At 35.4% G+C, this 25072-nt stretch overlaps 1 protein-coding gene across 2 annotated transcripts in view; it reads left to right on the forward strand.

The window, feature by feature from the left end:
• The window catches only part of CNOT6 (CCR4-NOT transcription complex subunit 6), a 68641-nt gene that overhangs the window by 38125 nt on the left and 5444 nt on the right, over positions 1-25072 (forward strand). Inside the window, exons 3-11 of one of the 2 annotated variants that reach the window (XM_041762552.1) lie at positions 8272-8458; positions 10782-10867; positions 18335-18439; positions 18522-18590; positions 19643-19800; positions 20557-20711; positions 21293-21447; positions 22346-22576; positions 24087-24289. In XM_041762552.1, the coding sequence (XP_041618486.1) occupies positions 8272-8458; positions 10782-10867; positions 18335-18439; positions 18522-18590; positions 19643-19800; positions 20557-20711; positions 21293-21447; positions 22346-22576; positions 24087-24289 (1349 nt within the window). The remainder of the gene's footprint in view (positions 1-8271; positions 8459-10781; positions 10868-18334; positions 18440-18521; positions 18591-19642; positions 19801-20556; positions 20712-21292; positions 21448-22345; positions 22577-24086; positions 24290-25072) is intronic. The other variant, XM_041762553.1, reaches the window with a different exon arrangement.

Here is a 25072-nt window from a genome sequence, read left to right on the forward strand (position 1 = left end):
GCAGCTAAATATTCCATGTGCAGGTATCATCACATTTATTTGTCTGGAAAAATACACTCCTGTGTGTCTCCTCTGCTTTCAGTACTCTATTACAACACTACTTCCACACATTACAGCATTTTCCACACGCCAAGCAATTCTGTGACACCATCTCAGCTGGGTATCCTATGATTTTAACTTAGTTCTGACAGTAGTGTCAGGTACCACAAGTTAGGGGTTCAGTCCCATGGTACTGTTTCCCTCAACTTCAGACAGTAGCCACAAGTCCAGGTTGTTATATTGTGCTTCTGACCGAGGAGCTATAAATCCAGAGCTTCCCAGGACCCCTCCTTGGGTTTAATTTGTTGTATTGGCTCACAGAACTAGGAAAAGAGTTTACTTACTAGATACTGGTTTATTATAAAAAGTCAAGAACAGCCAAATGGAAGGAGATGCAGAAGGCAAGTTGTAGGGAACAGGCAAGAAGTTTCCGTGCTCTTTCTGAACCCCTCACCCTTTGCATACTTCCCTGTATTCTTTTTTTTTTTTTTTTTTAAGATTTTATAAATTTATTCATGAGAGACAGAGAGAGGCAGAGACATAGGCAGAGGGAGAAGTAGGCTCCCCACAGGATTTGATGCAGGACTCGATCCCAGGACCCTGGGATCACGCCCTGTGCTGAAAGCAGATGCTCAACCGCTGAGCCAAGCAAGCATCCTACCTCTCTGTATTCTTCATCTTGGAATCTCAGAACTCCACAGTTCAGGGTTTCCTTCAGAGGCTTCATTAGGCACAGTTGATTAAATCTGGAGATTGATATAACTTTTCCTGCCCCTCTCTCCTTCCTGGTTGTTGGTGGGGGTGGGATTTTGGGCTGGCGGGGACTGAAAGTTTCATCCCTCACATCTTGATTGGCTTCCCTGGCAACCAGCCCCCATTCCTGGGGCTTTAGAAAGTCACCTCACTTAAGGTTAAAACTCTAGTAGTGTCTTTCAGGAGGGTACCTGTGATAACAAAAGATACTTCACTGCTTAATCACTTAGGAAATTCCAAGGGTTTTAGGGCCTCCACTCTGGAAACAGGTGAAGACCAAACGTATTTTTCTTTAATTTTTTTTTTCAAGATTTTATTTATTAGAAGGAGAGAGAGACAAAGTGTGTGAAGTAGAGGGAGGGAGAGGTACAAGTAGACTCAGAACTGAGTAGGGAACCCAAGCTGAGCAGGGAGCCAGACACAAGGCTCAGCCTCCGGACCCTGAGATCATTACCTGTGCTGAAACCAAGCGTCTGATGCTTAACCACCTGAGCCACTCAGATGCCCCCCAAATGTGTATGTATTTCTTGTTATAAGTCACACACTGTTTCTACTTGGTTCTAAAGGATAGTGCTGCAATGAACAGTTGTGTACAAGTTTTTATGTGGGTATTTTCATTTCTCTTCAGGTAGATACTTAGGAGTGGAATTACTGGATCATATGGTAATTGCTTAACTTTTTGAATAACTGCCAGACTGTTCTCCAGAGTTTCTGTATCAGTCTACATTCTAAACCAACCTTGTAGGAGGGTTCTCTAATTTCTCCACTCTTTGGTAAAAATTGTTACATATGTCTTTTTGATTTAGTCATCTTAGTGGAGGTAAAAGAAGTATTTCATTATGGTTTCCATTAGCATTTCCCTGATGGCTCATGAAATCCAGAGTACGTTAATTGGCCGTTTGTTTATCTTCCTTGGAGATGATATAAACTTGATAATGAAAAAGGATGTAACGAGTGGATGAGGAAAGTTAAAATGATGATCTGTTTCTCTTTCATTGTAGGGAATCAAGTTTAAAAGTGAAAATGCAGTTAAAACTGTAAGGAATCTTTTTTTTTTTTTTTTTTAAGATTTTATTTATTCATGAGAGACACAGAAAGAGAGGCAGAGACATAGGCAGAGGGAGAAGCAGTCTTCCTCGGGGGAGCCTGATGTGGAACTAGATCCCAGGACCCTGGGATCACGACCTGAACAGATGCTCAACCACTGAGCCAGCCACCCAGGTGCCCCAAAACTGTAAGCATCCTAACCTTTAATGTTTTTAGAATCTCTCTTAACCTTAGATCAGTGTTAGAAAATCTTTTACAGCAAAAAGTTTGAATGTCCATAGTTCCATCGTTTTTTTAAAAATTTTTTTCTTTTTAAAATCACATTTAAGAATCATGTAGGGACACCTGGGTGGCTCAGCAGTTGAGCAGCTCTCTTTGGCTCAGGGCATTTGCAGTTGTTTTCCTTTTGGATGAAACTTCCATTTGTTAATTCATGTGCTTTGTTGTGTTCAGTAAAATTCCTTCCCCATCAACTTTACTATGTTTAAATTAAGCACTATCTATGTATTTAATCTGCCAACTGTTCTCTTTAGTGCCCTTCATGTAATTCAGTTAGGCTCTCTCTCCCCCGTAGTCCAGTTTGCCATTCTCACAACACAGTCTTCTTCCTTTTCCCAAGTTGCAGTTTCCCTAGCTACGAGCCTGAAATCCTGGTCTGGACACTGGATTCTGGACACTTTAGAATGGAATTACTTCCCAAAACACACCTCTTAATTGAGGTCAGGATAATCCCACCTGTATGGCTGATGTATTTATACATGACTCTTTAGACTTGATTTTTTTTCCCCCCTTTTCTTCTTCACAGACTACTTAGTTTCTTTTCTGGCTACCCTTTTGATTGAGAATTTTGTATGCTTCTGTTAAGTTCAAATATAAAAATGCATTTTTCGAGCCCTTCTTTTTTTGTTAAGTAGCATCTTGAGGCTGAAACACATGCAAAACATGCACTCCGTAGTTTGTGTTAAGTGCTTTACATAAAATGCGACAACCGCTTTGCAAAAACAGTTTTGAGTTTTTTTTTAAATGTTAAAACATAACAGTTTTACTCTTAAGTAGTTGCCTAAGAGAAAAGTTATACCCTCTACAAAGAATTGTACATAAATGTAGCTTTACTTGTAATAGCCAAATACTAGAAATCATCCACATTATTTTAATAAGTAAATGATTAAACAAATGCTGGCATATCTAGATAATGGAATAGTAAAAAAAGAATCGCTTATTAAAAATCAACTACATGGATGAATAATCAAAATAAATAGAGAAGCTAGACCAAAAAAAGAGAAAGTATATACTGTATTACTCCCTTTATATAAAAATTCTACAAAATATAAACCAATCCTATGGTTGAAAAAAGCAGAACAGTGGTTGCCTGGGATTGGGGAAGGGAATGGACAAATGAAGGAGGTGGGGAAAAGGAATTACAGATTTTAGGGAATGATGGATATATTCCTTGAATGTGGTGATAGTTTGAAAGATGTACGCACAGATCCAAATATATCATCACATCATTCACTTTACATACATGCTGATTAATATATGTCAACTATACCTCAGTACAGCTGTGTAATAAAATCGATCTTGATCTGAGAAAGTGATTTTCCTTATTGTGTAATAATTAGAGTAGAATCTACAGTATAGCCTATTTATAAAACAAATTTATTTACTTTTCAGTTCATAGAACTGCGGCATACAGCTAATATTCCATGTAAATAAAGCATTTAAAGTTGTTTTGAATTTTGTAAGGCCTTTGAATTTCCATATGAATTTTAGAATCAGCTTGCCAGTTTTTAGACATGCTGGCATTTTGATTGTGACTGTGTTGACTCTCTAAACCAGTTCAGGGAGCTCTAATATCTTAACAATATTGAATCTTCTGATCTCTAAACACTGAATATCTCTCTACCTATTTAGGACTTCTTTAATTTCTTTTGGGGTGTTCCGTAGTGTTTAGTACCCACGTCTTGCTTGCATGGTTTTCTGTCCGATTTGCTTCTGTGTCATAGTTTTGGTGTTATTGTAGATGTTATTTTAAATGTGTTTCTGATTGTGTGTTGCTATATATATATATAGTTTGATATATTATTTCTACACTGTTGCTAAAAACTCCCTGATTAGTATTTTTATAGAATCTTAGGATTTTACATAGATGATTGTGCCATGGCTTTACTTCTCTCTTTCCACTTCAAAGTTTTTCTTGTCTTACTGAATTGGCTAAAACTTACAGCATAATTTTGAATGGAAATGGTGATAGTGGACGTATCTTACTTTGTTTCTGATCTTAGGAGAAAACATTAATTCTTTTATCATTAACCTTCTTATAGATGCCCTTTATCAAGATTGAAGAAGTTCTGTTCTAAGCTTACTGAGAGAGCTTCTTTTTTTAAATTGATGATTTGATTTGATTAGGTGCTGATTTTAAATGTTATTTTGTCAAATGCTTTTTCTACATCTCTATAGATGATTCTCTTTTCTATTGAATAATTGAATATTTTCTTTTGAGTAATTTTTTTTTCTAGTACTTAACAAACCTTGAATTTCCTGGGACCAGTCTTCCTTGGTTATTATCCTTTTAATATATTGTTAGATTTGATTTTTTAAAATTTGCATTTATGTTCATGAAGGATTTGACTTGTAGGTTTTTTTGTACTAGTATTAGAGTGATGTTGGCCTCATAGAATGAATTGGAAAGTATCTTTTTGTTTTCAGTTTTCTGGCTCAATCTGTGTAGAATTGTTCTTCCTTAAAAGTTTGGTTGTATTCACCAGTGAGCTCTTCTGGTTTTTGAATCTTGTTTGTGGGAAAGTTTGTTTTGTTTTGTTTTTTTTAAAGATTTTATTTATTTATTTATTCATGAGAGACACAGTGAAAGAGGCAGAGACACAGGCAGAGGGAGAAGCAGGCTCCATGCAGGGAGCCTGATGTGGAACTCGATTCTGGGACTCTGGGATCATGCCCTGAGCCAAAGGCAAATGCTCAACCGCTGAGCGTCCTGTGGGAAGGTTTTTACCAAATGACATTCATAATGTTGTGCTACCCTCACTACCATCCATCTCTATGGCTCTTTTTATCTTGTAACTTGCCTTCATTTTTGAAAGATATTTTTGCTGGGTTGTTAGACTCTGAGGATTTTTTTCCCCCTTTCAGTACATTAAAGATTACTGCTGTCTTCTCTCACTTTTTTTTTTTTATAAGTGGAAGTCTGCAACATTTTATCTGTTTCTCTGTGTAATTATTTTTCCTCTGACAGCTTTTAAGATTTTTCTCTTTATCACTTGTTTTCAGCCATTTGATTAAAATGGTGCCTTCCTGTAGTTTTCTTTCTTGTTCTTCATGGAGTTTTCATGCACTTGGGTTTCATGAGCTTTTTGTGTCTAAGTTTTTAGTTTTCATCAAAAGTGGAGAATTTTTCTTCCTCTTTGTTTTCATTTTTTTCTTTTTGTAATAGCTTGAGATATATCTTACATAATTTAACCACTTAAATTGCACATTCAGTGATTTGTATATTCATAGAGTTGTGCACTAATTACCACAATCAATTTGACATTTTCATTGTCCCCAAAAGAAACCCTGTACACAATAGTGACGTTCCTCATTTCTTCTCCATTAGCCAGCCCTTGGGTAAGCATTAATCTTTTTTCTGTCTCAGTGGATTTGTTACTGTCCTGGACATTTCAAATAAGTGGAATCCTATAGTATATGATCACTAGTTTTTTCCATTTAGCATAATATTAAAGTTCATCCATGTTTTAGCATGTATTAATATTTCACATACTGTTGTATGAATATACCATGTTTTATTTATCCATTAATCTGTTGACGGATATTTGGATTGTTTCCACTTCTTGAACTCTTAATAATTCTGCTATAAATACTCATGTATAAGTTTTTATGTGGATACATGTTTTTCTTTCTTTTGGATATATGTGTAGGAATGAATTGATGGCTTATGCAGTAACTTGTGTTTAACCTTTTCCGGGAGCTGCCATACTATTTTCCAGAGTGGCTTCATTACTTTATATTCCCATCTGCGGTATATGAAGGTTCCAGTTTCTGTACTCCTTGCCAATACTTGCTGTCATCTGTGTTTTTTTTATTACAGTTATCTTAGTTATCTGTGTATGAAGTAGTATATCATTGTGCTTTTTGATTAACCTTATTATCTTACCTTAACCTTACCTTACCTGTCTGGCGATACTGAGCATCTTTCCATGTGCCTGTTGGCCACTTGTATAAGTACCTGTTCTTTGCCCACTTTTAAATTGAATTATTTGTCTTTTCTTACTGAATTGTATCAGTTCTTTATATGTTCTGGATACAAATGTCTTAATAAATTTATGACTTTTAAATATTTTCTCCTACTCTGTGGGTTATCTTTTCACTTTTTTATTGATGGTGCCCTTTGAGGCACAAAAGGTTTTAATTTTAGTGAAGTACAATTAACATATTTTTTGTTGCTTGTGCTACTAGTGTCCTATCTAACATACCATTGCATAATTGCGTGTTTTCTTCCAAGAGGTTTTGAGTTAATTTTTGTATATGGTATGAGGTAGTGGTTTAACTTTATTCTTTTGCATGTGGATGGATATCCAGTTGTCTTTGGGTTTATTTCTTAAGATTTTTTTTTCTGTCCCCAACACATACCTGTTTTCAGGACACCAATTATGTATATATTAGGCTGTTTAAAGTTGTCTAAGAAGTGCATTTTTTCTCTTTCAATTTGGGTAGTTGTATTGCTGTATCTTCATTTTAGACATGGTATTCAATTTTAGAAGTTCACTTTGGGTGTCTTTGCTATCTTATATCTCTGCCTAACAAGTTTAGTCTTCTAGTTTCTGACCATATAGAATACACTTAGAGTAGTTTCTAATGACTTAATTTTATTGTCCTTATCTCTTCTGGACTGGTTTTGATTGATTGCTTTCTCTCTTCATTATGGCTGTTATTTTTCTGCTTTGCATGCCTAGTAATTTTTTATTGGATGCCAGACATTGTGAATTTTGCCTTGTTGGGTGGAACATAGTTTTGTGCTCTTATAACCAGTATTGAGCTTTGTTTTGGGATACAGTTAAGTTACTTAGAAGCAGTTTAACTCTTTTGAGGCTTGCTCTTAAACTTTCTTTGCTAAGGCCAGAGCAGTCTTTTGTCTAGGGCTAATTTTGTATGGCTAAGTCTGGCACCTTTTGAGTTATGAAATCTTCCCTCTGGTAGTTGGGAATATCAGCCTCAGTTTTGCATAAACCTGGGGATTGTTGTTTCTTTTCCTTTTGGGTGTTCCCTCTGGCTCAGGCAGTTTCTCGCATATTTATAATGATAGGTACTCAGCTGAAAACTTGAGGAGGGATCTCTTTCCTATCTCCAGACTTCTTTTTCTGTTCATCTCTCTCCTTTCTGGTACTCTGCCTTCGTAAATCCTAGTCATCTTGGCTTCCCTGTCTCCAGAACTTGGGGGAGATCACTGTGCTGCCCCTAGGATCCCTTCCCTGTGTTACTGTCCAAAAGCTGCCTGGTTTGTGATCCTTCAGGGGTGGGGTCACTCTGCTGGTTGATGTCTGATCTCTGAAATCTGTTGATTCATGTATATTGTCTGGTATGATAGTTGTTCAGGTAGGATAGTAAATTTGGTCCCTGTTACTCTATCCTGATTAGAAGTCTCAAGATTGCTTTTTCAGCCAATAGAAAAATCAGTTCCTAAAGACTAGTGTATTTCCAGTACATCTCTGTTTAATTCTTTCTCTGACTAGATCCTGGACCATTAAAGAGATTGGGGGGAAGTTCTTAGTTCTTCAATGGACTGTAGAAAAATTAGCATCTTATCAAGATGTTACCGAAGTACTAGTTTAATGTTGCATTGAAGTAATTGTTTTCTGTTACTAAATTCTGTGTCTACTATTGTTTGATTATATATTTATGGTTTCATATCTGTAATGTTTCTGGGTATTTTTGCTTGTAATTATTCAGTACAGTTTAACTCTGCTAATCTGAGAGTATATTGTGTACCTTTTGTTTTCAGGCAGAATTCTTATTTTCTAGAGTAGGAATAGCTTCTCAGATACTGGATTTGATTTTTTGCCATAATTCCAAATTAATTATGGTGAAATACTGGATTTATCATTACTATAAATTATTCATACCTTTTCTTGCATGTCATAGCTAAGTAGCAACTTTAAAGAATAGAGTCTTAACTATTGTGCACTTAAAATAATGGTGCACTCTATAAACATTAGATTTTTTAGTTTGTTAAGGGGAGTTTATAACCTAATAGCAGCACATCCTTCTAGAATAGGTAAGCTTTCTCCTGTTAAACCCTTCCTTACAATTTTTTGTATGATAAATTATTATTACTCATAGAAACATTTAAATGTCCCTTAATCCAGGGACCAAACTATAGAGAGCATTATATAATCCTTTCCCAATTTTTTTCTTCTCTTACAGGAAAAGTAAGAAGCTTAAGCTCATCTTTGTGGTCACTAACTCACTTGACAGCTTTGCACCTCAGTGACAATTCCCTGTCCCGCATTCCTTCAGACATTGCCAAGCTTCACAATCTGGTGTATCTGGACCTGTCCTCTAATAAAATCCGGAGTTTACCGGCAGAACTCGGAAACATGGTATCACTCAGGTGTGCAGACTTTACTTCTTAGATGACTTTATACCCCCTAAAAACAAAATAAGGCATTTATTTTGCCCGGAAACAGCAGAACCAATGAAATGGTATTTGAACAAAAGCAAACCTAACTATAACCTTTACATGAAGTTTTCTGAGAAACTTGAATGTCAACCAATAAATAATAAATCCAGTAGTTATCTTGCCTAAAATTTGTTTTATTGCTACATTTTGTATGATGTACTTTATTTGGACAAGTGGGGATAGACAGATAGAAGGCAGTTATGTTATCCCACATACACACTCACCTATGACAGACAGTTGTGGTACTTTCCACCCCTAGATTCTGGGGCATCATACCCTGGTTAACACAGGGTCCAGGAAGCCACTGTTAATGAGCCATCCGTGGGCTTATATGCATGATGGTAATAAAGCCTGGACTTGAAAGAAGCTAGAATTAGTCACTGGGTTTGGGGGACTATCATGTGGAGTATAGGAAGGAGGTAGATAGGGCATGGAGTCACCCAGTTCAATTTGGAATCCTGACTTTACAAGGTGTTGATTTGGGGCAAGCTTCCTAAACTTGCTGAGCTTTTTGTTCTCTGTAACGTTGCTGTATAATAGTTACCTGGCCAGGGCTAAAATGAGAGATAATTGTAGTAATGAGTGAGAAACTACCAGCACCCTGCCTGACACAAACTGTATTTAATGGTAATTGCTATTTATTTTATTATCTCTGTTTTATAAGGTAGATGGGATCTACCCAAGTTGAATGTAAAGCTAAGTTCCAGTTAGTATGCTAATCCTAATGGAAAATCTTGCTCCATTTCATATTACCTGCCTTTTCTCTTGATTCCACTGGCTTTTTTGCTGCCTTCTACCATTTGCTGCATAGTAAAAAGAAATAAGGACCTGGTGAGAGTTTCTTTACCTTTATTGCTCCCAGTCCAGCATTTTGACATTGTTTTAGGCTTAATTACTGAGTATAAACTATGATCATTTTTAATCTCCTTTAGAGACCTCCTTTCCTATGTGATATATGTGGAAATAAATTGAAACTAGTTGTTCCTGTTTGGTTTATGGCCTCACCAGCCTCTGGTTCATTAAGTAAAAACCAAGGTACATTTAAATTCCAAGAACCAGGGGATTATAGAAGTAGTTCTTATTTACATTTAAAGTTGATAAATAGGGATACCTGGGTGGCTCAGTGGTTGAGCATCTGCCTTTGGCTCAGGGCATGATCCTGGAGTCATGAAATTGAGTCCCACATTGGGCATCCGGCATGGAGCCTGCTTCTCCAACTCTGCCTGTGTCTCTGCCTCTGCCCCCCTCTCTCTCTTTCTGTGTGTATGTGTGTTTCTCATAAATAAATAAAAATCTTTAAAAAAATAAAAAATAAAAATTGATAAACTTATTTAGAAAATTTTAAGTATCTCAATGTTGGTTGGGTCTTTTTTTCCTACTGAAGACTCCTTTGATAGCTACAATATGGTTATCTGTACAAAAGAATCATTAAAATAATCATTAGTAGTTAACATAGCTGACATATCTAAAGCAAAACTTTAATTTGGAGAAATGTTAATGATAAACTTAATTTTGCAGCTGTCATGAGCTATTTACAGTTGGTGCTACACGATCATCTTAATTCTCCTTTAACAATTCACAAGTTAGGCTGTTTTATCATTTCTTCTTTCTTAAAGCTGTAGTAGACTCCACATGTGTTGGTTCAACTCTGCTCTTGGGGTGGTCTGTGGACTGTGCCAGTTTGTAAACTGTGTCATCAACCTGCAGTGAAATACACAACATGTGAGAGTAGTTTTGTATCTGTTGAGTTTAATACTTTTTTTAAAATTAGGGGTTGTGTTTTGTTGGTCTTTTTTCCCCATCTCATTTTTCTCATAATTTAATTTTTTCTTGTATTTTAAAAATGTTATCAAAAAAAAAAATGTTATCAGTTTGTGGCAGTCTGAGACTTTTTTGTTTTATTTTTTACTATATATCGTTGAAGAAGTACTACTGTTCTGGACATTGGAATGTAATATGATTTTGTCATTCTTAGAAGATTATATTCTTAGAAACTATATTGCTGGGACACTTGGGTGGCTCAGCGGTTGAGCGTCTGCCTTCAGCTTAGGGCATGGTCTCGGAGTCCCTGGATCAAGTCCCTCATTGGGCTCCCTGAAGGGAGCCTACTTTGCCCTCTGCCTATGTCTTTGCCTCTCTCTCTTTGTTTCTCATGAATAAATAAATAAAATCTTAAAAAAAAAACTATATTGCTAATTTTAGCTATGAGTTAAAAGGTAATATATATACTGACATGGAATTTTTACATCCACAGGGAACTCCATTTAAATAACAACCTGTTACGAGTTCTACCTTTTGAGCTGGGAAAACTGTTTCAATTGCAGACTTTAGGCCTGAAAGGTATGATTTCCCATATTTGTGTTTCTTGTGGTTTGTATGTATGTCTTTGAGTCTAAAAAAGCTATACAAGGGAATCCTTTTGCCAGGAATTATCAGGCTCACTCTTCTCCAAACTTCATCAGTTTATTAGATATATCCCAGGATTTTTTGTCTTGTCCACCAGTAGACTGTCTACTAACCTTTGTATTTTTTCACTGCTAGCCCAACTTTGCTTTCTAGAAAGCTTTTGTTTCAGTCAGTTCTGCGTTCTGATGATGCATTCCTGAGGTCATACTTTGTTTCATCATACTATGAATGGCTTTTTTTCCCCCCTTGTATTCAAATCTAAAAAACCAGAGACTCCCAGAATGCAGAAATCAGTGAGTGAAAAATCATGATACATTTGAACCTGCTAATAACTAATAACAATCAGTTTTTGAGCATTTTTTAAAACTTGGTTTATGAGGACTTCATTAATCGATTAGAATTTGAGGACATAATTGATCCAGTGAGAACTATTAGGAAATACATATTTTTTTAATCAGCAAAATTTAAAGTCATATATTTTTTAAAGATTTTATTTATTTGAGAGAGCACAAACAGGAGTAGGGGCAGAGGGAGGAGGATAAGCAGACTCTCCCACTGAGCAGGGAGCCTGATGTGGGGCTCAATCCCAAGGACTCTGGGATCTTGACCTGAGCCAAAGACAGATGCTTAACCAGCTGAGCCACCCAGATGCCCCTAAAAGTTATATTTTTAATAATATGTCAGTACCTAGAATTTTTTTTTATCACATTAAGTGGTTCTTTACCAGTCTTGTATCTACCTTACTCTATAATCGATTCCTAAAAAACAGTCACATAATAAAGTCTTCAAGAATTTTACTCTTATTTCTTAAGAAATAAGATTTTATTTCCTATAAATCCATTTCATATCATAAAAGTAACAGTAATTTCACAAAAATAAGTAAAGTAGAAAATACAAAAAATACATTTACAAATGTATATAAAGCCATATTCAACAAACATCAGCTTTATAAATGATTCTTTGGAAAGTTTTTCTGTGTGGGCTTGGCTTGGCTGAGGCTCCTTAAAATAAAGGTCAGGGAAATGAGCGAACTGTAGATCTGTTCTGCCTCCCTATGGTGAGTGTACCTTTTAAATTTTCTTGTTTTAACTTTGAGAAACAAAAATATAAAATGTAGCAATGTGTATCTATATATTAACCATAAGAATTAACAGTATTTTGTGACTTTTGTGTCTATTTTCTAATGCATAAGAAACAGGACATTATAGAGTGTGAAAACCCTCTTTGTTCTTCTTCAGGTCCCTTGCTCATCCCAGAGGCAGCTACTATTTTTATGTCCTTTTAGTAGTTTCAGGTTTTGTAATCTTGCAGTATTTATCTTACAGACCTTTGACTGTATTCATTTCTGTAAGGATTCACAATTGTATTTGAAGTGAGGGTCATCGGTCACAGATTTTCACATTGAGTTAATATGTATGAAAGCCTTTGAAGTGTGGGAGGGGGTAGGCCAGTCTTGTGGCACCTTAGTTTTTGAGGATCCCTTGTTCTTCTTTTTCAGAAAGATCCTCTAATGTTTGACATCCAGATTTTACGTTTCTTTCCTGGAAGGATTGTTTCACTGATTGCACTTCTTTTGGGACAAATTCTGTTATTTTTCTGAGCTTGCCCCAGCTCACTTGTTAACTTCAAACAACCACTGATAATGGTCCCCATTTCTACAGTTTTGAAATTTCAAGAATATTGTATAAGTAGATTGTGCTGTATGTAACCTTCTGAGATTGGTTTCTTTCACTCAGGTTAATTTTTTGGTGATTCGCGTGGGTTGTTGCGTGTTTGCTCCTTTACATTGATGAGCAGTGTTCCATGGTATGGATGTATCATGATTTGTTTAACCAGTGACCTATTGAAGAACATCTGGCTTTCCAATATTTGACAATTATGGATGAAGCAGCTATGAACAATTCTGTGTACAGGTTATTGTGGAAACATAAGTCTTCATTAAGTCCTCATTATTCTAGGATAGATGCCCAGGAATGCAGTTTGCTCTGTCATATGTTAGTGTCATGTTTAGTTTTCTAGCCAAACTGTTTTCCAGAGTGGTTGTACTATCTGACATTTTCACCAGTGATAAATGAGTGATCCAGTTACTCTGAATCATCACCAGCTTGGTTTTGTCACTATTCTGAGGTGTTAGAGATATCACTGTGGTTTAATTTGTGTTTCCCTGTTAGCTGAACCCTACATAAAGTGAAATCATGTAATATTTATCTTCCTCTGATTTATTTCACTTCGAATACCATCTTGTAGGTCCATCCATGTTGTAGCAAATGACAAGATCTCTTTATGGCTGAGTAATATTCCATCGTGTGTGTATACCACATCTTCTTTATCCATTCATCTATGGATGGATACTTGGATTGCTTCCGTATCTTAGCTATTGTAAATAATGCTGCAGTAAACATAGGGGTGCCTATGTCTTTTTGAATTTGATTTTTATATTTTTAACTTGTATCCTCCCTCCTTACGAATTTACTTCTAGTTCTAGGGTTGCTTTTTTTTTTTGTACAATTTTTTGGGGGAATTTTCTGTGAAGTAGAGAATTCTGTTATCTGCAAAGAGGGATGATTTTATTTCTTACTTACCAATATTGTCTGCTTTTTCTTTCCTATTCTTGCTTTATTGTACTGACTAGAACTTCTAGCACTGTGTTGCATAAGAGTTGTGAGAACAGACATCCTCTTTTTCTTGATCTTTTTTTGAAAGTATTTTGTCTTCATTGTTAAGTATAATGTTAGCAGTTAAGTACTTTATAGATTGTCTTTACCAATTTGAGGAAGTTTTCCTCTATTCCTCTTTTTCTGAGAATTTTTAATTTTGTCAGGTACTTATTTTACGTCAGTTGATATGATTATATAATTTGGCTTCTTAAAATTTTGCTTCTTTGCTTTTGACTTTTATATATTGAACCAGCCTTGTATTCCTGGAATAAATCCCACTTGGTCACGGTTCTCATTCTTTTTATTTATTGTTTACTTCTGTATGCTAATATTTTCTTAAGGATCTTTGACTCAATATTCATGAGAGGTATTTGTCTTTAATTTTTTTTTTTTTAAGATTTTATTTATTTATTAGAGAGAGAGAGGCAGAGGGAGAAGCAGGCTCCATGCAGGGAGCCCGACATGGAACTAGATCCCAGGTCTCCAGAATCACGCCCTGGGCTGAAGGCGGTGCTAAACCGCTGAGCCACCCAGGCTGCCCTGTCTTTAGTTTTATTTGTTTTATGCTCACTCTGTCTGGTTTGGTATTAGCTTTATAAAATGAATTTGGAAGTGTTCCCTCTTTCTGAAGGAGTCTATAGAATTAGAGTTAATTCTTTAAGTGTTTAGTAGAATTTTCCAGCAAAACAATTTGGGCCTGGGTATTTCTTTTCTGGTAGTTTTTAAGATTTTATTTGTTTGTTTGTTTATAGAGTATGCATGAGTAGAGGGGAGGGGCACAGGAAGAGGAGGAGAGAGAATCTCAGGTGGATTCTGTGCTGAACACAGAGCCTGACTCAGGGCTTGATCCTATGACTCAGATCATTCCCTGGGCCAAAATCAAGAGTCTGACGCTTAGCCAACTGAGCCACCAAGGAGCCCCTCTTTTCTGGTAGTCTTTAAATTATGAATTTGTTTCCTTTAATAGGCATAGGGCTATTTAAATTACATACTGAGTTTGGTCAGTTTTGTTTTTGTTTTTGTTTTTTCAGGGAAATGGCCCATTCATATATGTGTTTAAATTTATGTATGTAGAGTTCTTCATAATGTTCTCTTATCCTTTTGATTTCTGTAGGGTTTGTAATGATAACCCCTTTCATTTTTTATATTGGTAATTTTTGTCTTCATTTTCTTTGTCAGTCTTGGTAGTGGTTTACTGATTTTATTGATCTTTTCAAAGAAACAGCTTTTTTTTTTTTTTTAAGATTTTATTTATTCATGAAAGACACAGAGAGAGAGGCAGAGACATAGGCAGAGGAAGAACCAGGCTCCCTGTGGGGAGCCCAGTGTGGGACTCGATCCCAGGATCACACCTTGAGCTGAAGGTAGATACTCAACACTCAATCACTGAGCCACCCAGGCATCCCAAGAAACATCTTTTTAAAAACTCCTTCTATTTTTCCTGTTTTTAATTTCATTGATTCCTGTTCTTTAGTATTTTTAATCCTTCTATTTGCTTTTGATTTATTTTGTTCTTTCTAGGTTCTTAGGATGGGAGTTTAGATTATTGAATTGAAATTTTTCCTTTTCTAATGTATGCATTAGGTGCTCTAAATTTCCCTCTTGGCTCTACTTAAGTTGTGGCCAACCACAAATTTTAATAAGGTGTGTTTTCATTTTCACTAATTCAGCACATTGTAAAATTTTCCTTAAAACATCCATTTTGACCCATGGATTATTTAGAATTTTCCAGCTGTTTGCAGATTTCCCTTTTGTCTTATCAGTACTGATTTTTTGTGTGATTCCCTTGTGATTGAAGAATTATGGAGGATTTAAGTTCTCTTAAATTTAAGGAAATTTGGTAGTTTATGGCCCAGGGTATGGTCTATACTAGTTTATGTCTCTTAGGCCCTGGAGAATATGTATTGTGCTATTGTTGGATAGAATGTTCTCTAAATCTCAACTGGATCCTATATATTAATCTAGTTAGTGCCCATTAGATTAATGGTATTACAAGGTTTTTTCCTAGTTTTGTCAAGTTGTTGAGAGAGGAGTGTTAACATCTCCCACCATAATTGTTGATTCTCTATTGTCCTTTCAGTTCTATCAGTTTTTGCTAAAGTATTTTTCAGTCTCATTTTGTGGATGCATGCTTAAAATTGCTATATGTTCTCCATCATTACATAATGTCACTTTCTGTCTCTAGTAAATTTATTTTCTCTGAGATTGACTTTATCTGATGCCAATTAGTCACTACTGCTTTCCTTTGATTAAGGTTTTCATGACCTCTTTTTCCATCCTTTTCCTTTCAGCCTGCTTAGAGTGTTGTATTTGAAGTGAGTTTCTTATGGACAATATATATAACTTATCAAGTCTACTAGTGCTTTCATTTTATCATTTTGAATGAAATGCAGGATCCCTAACTCTCTTTATGACTTTTTATTGGCTCCCATCATCTTAAATATTTTCTCTACGTATATTTAGAACCAAACCAGTGTTACAAAAATATTTTAACAGCTGAACATGAGTTAGAAATCTTAAGTGAAGATAAGGCTATTATATTTGCCCCCTTTTGAAGACCATAGTCTTCTTTCTTTCTAGTGTTTCAGGGTTCCTTCTTTCATCATTTCTTTTGGATTTGGAGAACTTCTGATTCTTTTAGGGTAGATCTGCTGGCAGTAGATTCTCTTAGTTTCTGTCCTCTGAGAATGTCTTTATTTTTCTTCTCTCCTAAAGGCTATTTCCAGGGGCGTTTGGGTGGCTCAGTTGGTTAAGCATCTGCCTTGGGCTCAGGTCATGATCCCAGGGTCCTGGGATGGAGTCCCGCATTGGGCTCCCTGCTTCTCCTTCTCCCTCTGCCCCTCCTCCTTGCTCATGTTCTCTCTCTCTCTCTCTCAATAAGTAAATAAAATCTTTTAAAAATAAAAATAAATAAATAAATAAATAAATAAATAAATAAATAAAAATAAAGGCTATGTTCATTGGGTATTGACTCTGGGTTACAAGTTCTTTTCTTTCAGCTCTTAAATATATTGTGTCACTTCCCTTTGACTACCCATGGCTTGTGATGATAAATCTGTTACTGTTCAAATTGTGTTCTCCCTAGAGGTAAGATGTTTTTCTCTGGCTGCCTTCAAGACATTTTTCTTTGTCTTTAGTTTTCAGAAGTTTAATTATGGTGTGGCTTGCTGCGAATTCTTTTAAGTGTATCCTTTTTGGGTTTTATCAGATTCTTGAATCTACAGGTTTGTGTTTCTCTCCAAATTTGGGGAGTTTTTGAGCCATTATTTCTTTGAGTACTGTTTCAGCTCAGTGCTGCTTATTCTCTGCTTCCACAACTCCAAGGACATGAAACTTAGAATTTTGTTGTGGTCCCACAGGTCCCTGAGGCTCTGTTCAGTGTTCTCAGTTTCCTTTCTGTTGTTCAGATTGGGTAATTCTTACTATTCTGTCTTCTAGTTCATTGCTTCTTTCCTCTGACCCTCTATTTTGCTGTTGAAACCATCCACTGAACTTTTTATTTCGTTTATTCCATTTTTTAGTTTTAATATTTTCATTTTTTTAAATGTGTTTTATACATTTGTTCCTTTTCTTTGTAGAGGCTCCCTGTTTTTTCATTTACTTAAAACATGTTTGTAATTTCTCATTTAAGTATTTTTGTAATGCCTGCTGTATTTAGATCAGATCATTCTAATGTTTTGTCATCTTGGTGTTGGAATTTTATTTTTCTTCATTTAGTTTTGAAATCTTCCTAGTTCTTGGTATGATGAGTGATTTTTTACTTGAAACTGGACATAGTCATATTATGAAACTGTGGATCTTACTTAAACCTTCTGTTTTTTCTGGCTTTCTCTAACACTCCTCTGGCAGAGAAGGGGGGGGCAACATCTTTTGAAAATCTTTTTTCATTTGGCGTGGTTAAAACCTTATAATCACTTTATGATGATTTATTAATCATTTTTCTTCTTCAATCTTTAATATTTATTAGTCTTTCTTAAAGTGGAGCTGGAGCATCCAGAATAATATATATACCCCTGTGTGGCATGGATAGGAACTTTGATGTTCACAGCAGTTCATTGTACTGTTAATTTTCATAAGTATGTAAGATACCCTTCTGAAAGGATTTGAGACTCTTGTAATGTAATTACTTGTAGAGCAATGTAAGCCATTGCATTTGCTTTCATTTGTGGCACTTATGAAACAGTTATTGAATTTACAGATGGCTTATAGCCCTGGGGTTTTCCCCTTTCCTTGGAGTGACTTAATCTTAAACCAAATCTGTTCCATCTTGTTATTACTTTATTTAGTAGAATTTTTAAAAATCTTAAGTGCAGACTACATTTGTCATTAGTATAACTTCTTGTTAGCTTTATGTTGTATTCTTAAGTTTTGATTCTCTGATTTATTATAGTAGCTGTCCTCTTTCCCTTGTCTGACCCCTCCTTCCCACTCTTCCCCTTCTGGTTTCACTTGGGTTTGATTGTCGTAAAAATGTTGAGGCAGGGCCAGATATAGAGCACTATTAGATCTCTTCTAGATTGACATCAGTCCACAAGAGTCACTTTCTGGATACTTCTATAGAACATGGTATGAATCATTTTTATTCTTTACATCAAGAACTGGAAAAATACTTCCTCTAGTTTGGTGTATTACTAGTAACTATATACATTGTTATAGATGATCTGATCATTTTGGTATGTTTCTTACTTTTGAAATATTTTGTTACCTTTCTTGGTTTCATTTTACCTACTTAAAATATTTCCAGGAAATCCACTTACCCAGGATATATTGAACCTCTATCTGGAACCAGATGGAACAAGAAGGCTACTGAACTATTTGCTTGATAATTTGGCAGGTACTGCAAAAAGAAGTAAGTGGTCATTTGTTCAAACGATTTTTTTTAGGAAGATGTGTAAGAATATTGCTTAATTTTTTGTTTTATATTCAACTAGTTTCAACAGAACAGCCACCTCCACGATCTTGGATTATGTTACAAGAACCAGACAGGACAAGGCCAACTGGTTAGTAGCCTTATATTTTTTTTGACTTATTTTTACTTGGCATTATAAACCTAACAGTGTTGTTGGCCTGGGTTAGATATTGGACTGTGTGACAGTTGAATGCTTAAGGTTTATTTGGTTTGAGAGGTAATAATAAAGACTTAATCATTACTTATCTGGCCTCCCTATTATGCCATAGGTATGCTGTAGAGCAGTGCTTCTCAACCAGAGGCATTTTCATCCCCCAAGGAACATTAGCAATGTCTGGAGACTTTTTTTTATTGTCACAGCTGTAATTGCTACTGACATCTCAGGGTTAGAAATCAGATGTTGCTAATATAGCCCTCACCCCATAGCAAAGAATTTACCTACCCATGATGTTGTTAGTGCCACAATTGAGAAGCTCTGCTGTAAAGTATTGACCAAACTCATTTATCATGATAAATACACCAAAATCTTTATATTGGAAGTTTCCAAACCCTAGTATGTTCCAAATGTATTTGATAACTACAGAATTGTGAGATAGCCAAAACACTTACTTGAGAGAGAAATTGAATTAATGACCTCTGATTTCCTTTTAACCTAATTTGTATGAAAATAGCTTGGGACTTATAGGAAAATAGCTTGATGGATATAGTAGGATTTGGTCTGTGATACCTCTTTCTTTACCATGAATTAGTAATAGTTGGTCTATAGAAGAAAATTAGCCATGCCTATTAGGAAAACTGTCAATTTCCCACATTCTATATTAGCAGTTAGCAGAGTGATAGAGGAAGTATAGACATGATAAACCCTGGTCTTAGAAGCAGAGGGCTTAAGATCTTGGTCTTTGAGTTTCAAACCTTCAATGGGTATCTCTGTAACTAGTAACACATCATATTATGATTTGCTCAGCTATCTGTCCTTCCTTCCTTATTCAACTTTATTTATATCTTCTGTGCCTGGCATTTAGTAGCTTTTCAGTGAATATATATTGAATGAATAAAATCAAACCTAGCATTTAAGTGAAAACTACTGAAATCAACTTTTTTTTCTGCCACGTGTGTGAATAAGTAAAGTTATCTTTCCTACAGCCTTGTTTTCTGTCATGTGCTATAATGTTCTTTGTGATAAATATGCGACCCGGCAGTTATACGGCTACTGTCCGTCTTGGGCACTAAATTGGGACTACAGGAAAAAGGCCATTATTCAAGAAATTTTGAGCTGCAATGCTGATATCATAAGTCTTCAGGTAAGTCATCAGAAGAGTGTAAATTGCACAAATGCCCCAATGTTGATAAGCAAGGGACGAATTCGGAATACATTACCCTGACACATTTGAAATTCCAGCTCAGCAATTCTAAAAATATTGGCTCTGTTTTTAGCAAATCCTGGGAGCATTTACTACCTGCTTTGTTTTATAGCACAGTGCTACCAAATGGTGCAAATTGGTTAATTTGGGTTTTAGGCATTTGCTATGACAGTCAAATATTCGTCTTTTCCTTCCAAATGCCCTTGCACTATGTTTTAATTGGGTGACAGGGTCACTGAAATTGTGGCATTGTAAAAGTATGGTTTTACTTTATCATCAGCAGTAATAGAATAATTAGGACATAGCAGAGAGCAAATTGAGCCTGATGCATACACAGTAACTTTAGGGTCTCAGTCCTCATTGTACTCTTACAATAATTTACATGACCTTGGGCGAGTCACTTTCTACCTGTGGTCTGAAATTAGAATCTGCAAAGTTCCTTCTACCTCTCTGATTCTTATTCCCCATCAATTCTAAAATAAAAGAAAATATACACACATAGAGGTGTATGTCTTTCCATGTTGAAAAGATGTGACATTAAAAAAAAGAAAAAAAAAAAAAGAAAAGATGTGACATTCCTTATTCTGCAGATAAGTCCTTTGCAATTATTGCAGCCCTTCAAACTGTACATGTAAAGTTAATGCATAGTACTGATTTGGGTCTTATAAAATAACTTTGCCATTTGCAATTTTTCAGGAGGTTGAAACAGAGCAGTATTACAGTTTTTTTCTGGTAGAACTGAAAGAACGTGGCTATAATGGATTCTTTAGTCCTAAGTCTAGAGCTAGGACAATGTCAGAACAAGAAAGAAAACATGTCGATGGCTGTGCAATATTCTTCAAGACAGAAAAGTAAGTCATGTTTAAAAAAGAATTTTCTCAGTATTTGCAGGGAGTCCAGGGTGTGGAAATTAGTTGGCAAATTGGAGAACGAAGCATTGTATTACTCAGTAAAGCAACACTGTTGACTTAAAGTGTTTTGAAGCATCAGAAGTGATCTTATTTTGGAGACTTGTTGAAAGTGCTGCTGTTTCTTCAGGTGTTCACTAGGGTTTAACTCCAATTGTTAATTGAAACACCTTGTAATTAACATTCCCTCTAGAATAGTAGAGGGATTCTTAAACCTGTATTTTGGAAAAGAATTATTTAAAAATTACAAGATGGAATATTCCAACATGAAACTTAAACAGAGGATGACTACATTATCTTACATTGTAAAAGGATTTCAAGATGTTATTGGTATCAGTAACAGACTGAGAACAACTTGAAATGGATGTGGGAAGCATGGTGTAAAGTGTGGAGGATTTTCCATGATGTGATTTATATGCCATTGTATTTGTTACAGAAGCTTGGGAAAACTGCATTTCCCACAAAGCTAATACTTTGGTATTCCCAATTCTATGTTTGTGTGTGTGTTTTTGTTTGTGTTTTAGATTTACTTTGGTTCAGAAACACACTGTTGAATTTAATCAGCTAGCAATGGCAAATTCAGAAGGGTCTGAAGCTATGCTGAACAGAGTCATGACAAAAGATAACATTGGAGTTGCAGTACTGCTAGAACTTCGAAAGGAATTGATTGAAATGTCATGTGAGTGACCTTTTCACTTCCTGTAAAATTGACCTCCAAAATTTAATAGAAAGCAGAAAATTTGTTCTAATATTAATAGTCTTGTCTAACACCTGAAGAAACTCAGTGAGAACTTAAGTCATTTCTATAATATCCTATCACTTTTTCTCTACCACAAAGCTTAAGATGACAAAGCAGTGCCCATAAAAGTGTTTCAAACTTTGAAAGGCATAAAGCCAAAGGAAAAATTAGGGGTTTTTTTGCTCCTAATAATTTTTTACATAAAAGAAATGTTGAAGTAAATATTAGTTAAAATAAGAAGAACTCCATATGCTCCTGTAATTTCTTGGCACAAGGATACTCTGTAAGCTAACTTCTCTTCCTGACTTACTTGTAATTATTATTTGAAATGTTTTGAGTTTTGGATAAATGGACCACTAATTTCAAATTAAAAGTATATTTAGAGTGATCATCATGCCAAAAACTGAAACTTCTGTCACTCAAGGAACAGTTGGGACGGGAGATGTTTAACCTGAAGGAGAGAAAAGAAAGATGAAACTTAGTGCCTATATTAAATATATCTAAGAGAAAGGATATAGATTTAATTTTGTGAGACTCAATATAGAACATCTGAATGAAGTCAGAAGTGTCAAGGAGACAGCCATTTAAAAATAAGCCATCCCAAATAGAATGGGTTGTATGTGTTCAAGTAAGTGAATGCCCCACTTTGGGTTGTTCACCCAGCTTGTAGAAGGCTGTTTCTCATGTTTGTGGTACAGCAGATGTAAACATCAGGTGCGTGGTTGTTAGGTAAATATAAGGTCCCTTTTTGTTCCTGAGACTCAGATACTACTTGCTTTCAGCTAGGCTGATGGGCGGGTTTTGTCTGTCTCTTTGTTTTCTTTTTTACCTAATATAGCCGGAAAGCCACATCTTGGAACAGAAAAACAACTTATTCTTGTGGCTAATGCTCATATGCATTGGGACCCCGAGTACTCTGATGTGAAGTTGGTTCAAACTATGATGTTCCTCTCAGAAGTAAAGAACATTATTGATAAAGCCTCACGAAATCTCCAGTCCAGTGTATTGGGAGAATTTGGAACTATTCCACTGGTGTTATGTGCAGATCTTAATTCTTTGCCAGATTCTGGTAAGAAAAGATATTTTATAGAATGCCTTTTTGACTTAAAATGTTTTTGTAATCTACTGTTTTCGGTAATTCCAATTCAATCAAAATGAAAATTTAGCTGCAACACTGCAGCTAAACTGTGAATCAGGTTTAATATTTAGGTGTGTGTAGTAGGAAGACTATTTTGAAAACAAGATGATGTTATGAAAACCAGAGGAGGAAGGACATTAATCATCTTTAATAATCATGTAGTCGATAACTTGAAATAACTTGTTAAAGAACATATATTTCATTATCCCCAGGTCACATATAATCAGACTCTGAGAAGGTTATTAAGCAAGCTTCTCTGGGATTCCAGCATGTAGTAATAGGCAGTTTAAATTGGCTATTTTCAGGATACTAATATTAGTGGACTTGATACCAATATTACTTAGGTGGAAATTGAGATCCTTTATTTACAGAGATGAGGCTAGCAATTTGAACAAAAAAAGAACAGGGATCTTGACTTTTATTACAGTGTAGAAGAATACAGAAAGGCTTATTCTTGAATACTTTTCAATTGGATAGTACAGTGAACAAACCATAGTTCTTATAATATCAAACTGAGTATTCCTTTTTGTATTTCAGCTCCTCGTTTATACTCTCATTCACACAGAGTACTTTTCCTTGCCTTTGCTTATGTGCCTGGGCACCCATGTATACACACACACACATTTGGGGTGGTTAAGTTCACCAGCACACACATTGTTGACACCATGATGGATGAGAGCCAGTAAGAAGATAGAAACTATTAAAATGTATTTTTAGGGCAAGTAAAGGTATCTGAGATCCATAACTCTTCAGCCCATCTCATCCAGCTCTCTGGGGACATGGCTGCTGAAGCAGTGGGGATTATTCTCTGACAGTTTCTCCACATGTGTTCTGCCTTCTGTTTAACTACAGAGCATCTGAGAGGCAAAAAGAGAATCTACTCAAATAATACTTATTAAGCCTTATTTCAGTGTTGAAAAAATACAGTATTTTAATAGCAAACACATGAGAAGATGTCCAGCTTTGCTAACTAGTTAAATGAAAAGTAAAATAACTATTTGCAGAGCCCATCTAGCTGGTAGCATTCTCTTCCATTGTTGGTAATATGTATACCAGCACATTTAATCATAATCTTGGTATTTCATACCAAGTAAATAATTCAACATAGGTAGAAACCTAGATACTAAGATGTTGATTATGGAGTTAATTCTTTTTAAAAAGTAAAACCACGGGAATTTTTTTAAAAAATAAGGAACTAGTATAACAACTATGAAACACCACAGCAAAGTACAAAATATTCAGTATACTAGGATCAAAACCGTGTAAAAATAGATTTAGATAAGTTCTGGGAAATGTGAAGAAAAAAAAAAACAGACCAAAAAACAAGACATTTTAGAAAGGGGGACTGTGTGGCACAAAGTATTTACTATTACATTTTTTTAGTTTTGTACACTGCATATTTTACTTGACAGTTTTCAAAATACCTGTGTTTTCATTATAGGTGTTGTAGAATATTTGAGCACTGGTGGAGTAGAAACAAATCATAAAGACTTTAAAGAACTGAGATACAATGAAAGTCTTACAAATTTCAGCTGTAATGGGAAAAACGGGACAACCAATGGAAGGATCACTCATGGTTTCAAGTTAAAGAGTGCCTATGAGAGTGGCCTGATGCCTTACACAAATTACACGTTCGATTTCAAGGTGACTTTTGAGATTGGGAAACTTTTCAAACCTCCATTTTTTGGAGAGTCTTTCTTGTAACTTTATTATGTCTTTGAAATGTTGATGTGTGTTCAGACTAGAAGTAAACCATGTTGAATTAGTTGACAGCAGTATTCTCTTATTATTCTTCTGTGGAATTCTGTGTGATTAGTGTCCCATTCCTACTTCGTAGGTACCTATTAGAGTCATTTCCAGGGTAAGAAATCAGATGAAATAATAATAATAAATCCTGAGTTTAACTGTCACTGTTTGGGGACAATTATGTTATAATAATGTTCATTACTTAACAGCTATTCAGAAAGTACCATAGTATCTAATTTGGTGTCCATTGGAATGACATATTTCATCTCTCATATTTTAACTGGAACTACTCTTTGAGTGCCAAAATGTGGTTTATATTAGCCATTTAATAATATAATTTATATTTATTTATATGCCTTCACACACAGTTAATTAAGCTTACAATGTAGAGCCTTGCCTTAGTGCTTCTCCTCATTTTTAATATCAGTGGTTGCTTAGGACTTGCATTCATCTGTTCTTTTTAACCATTTTTTTGCATTTCTGCTCTTAAATCTTAGTTTTCCATTTCTAAACTCCTGGGAAAATCATCATTCAGGTTAGATTGTGTGTTAGAGTGTTAAATACTGCTGTTAACTGGTTCTTAATTTTGCTGTTAAGGGCTTTTAGACTTCTTTGAGAAACTGTGGAAGAACTTGAAACTTTTTTTATTGGACTTTGGAGGAGCCATAGTACTGTAGATAA

Source organism: Vulpes lagopus, chromosome 7 (assembly GCF_018345385.1).
Source record: "Vulpes lagopus strain Blue_001 chromosome 7, ASM1834538v1, whole genome shotgun sequence".
In the NCBI taxonomy this organism is placed as follows: Eukaryota; Metazoa; Chordata; class Mammalia; order Carnivora; family Canidae; genus Vulpes; species Vulpes lagopus.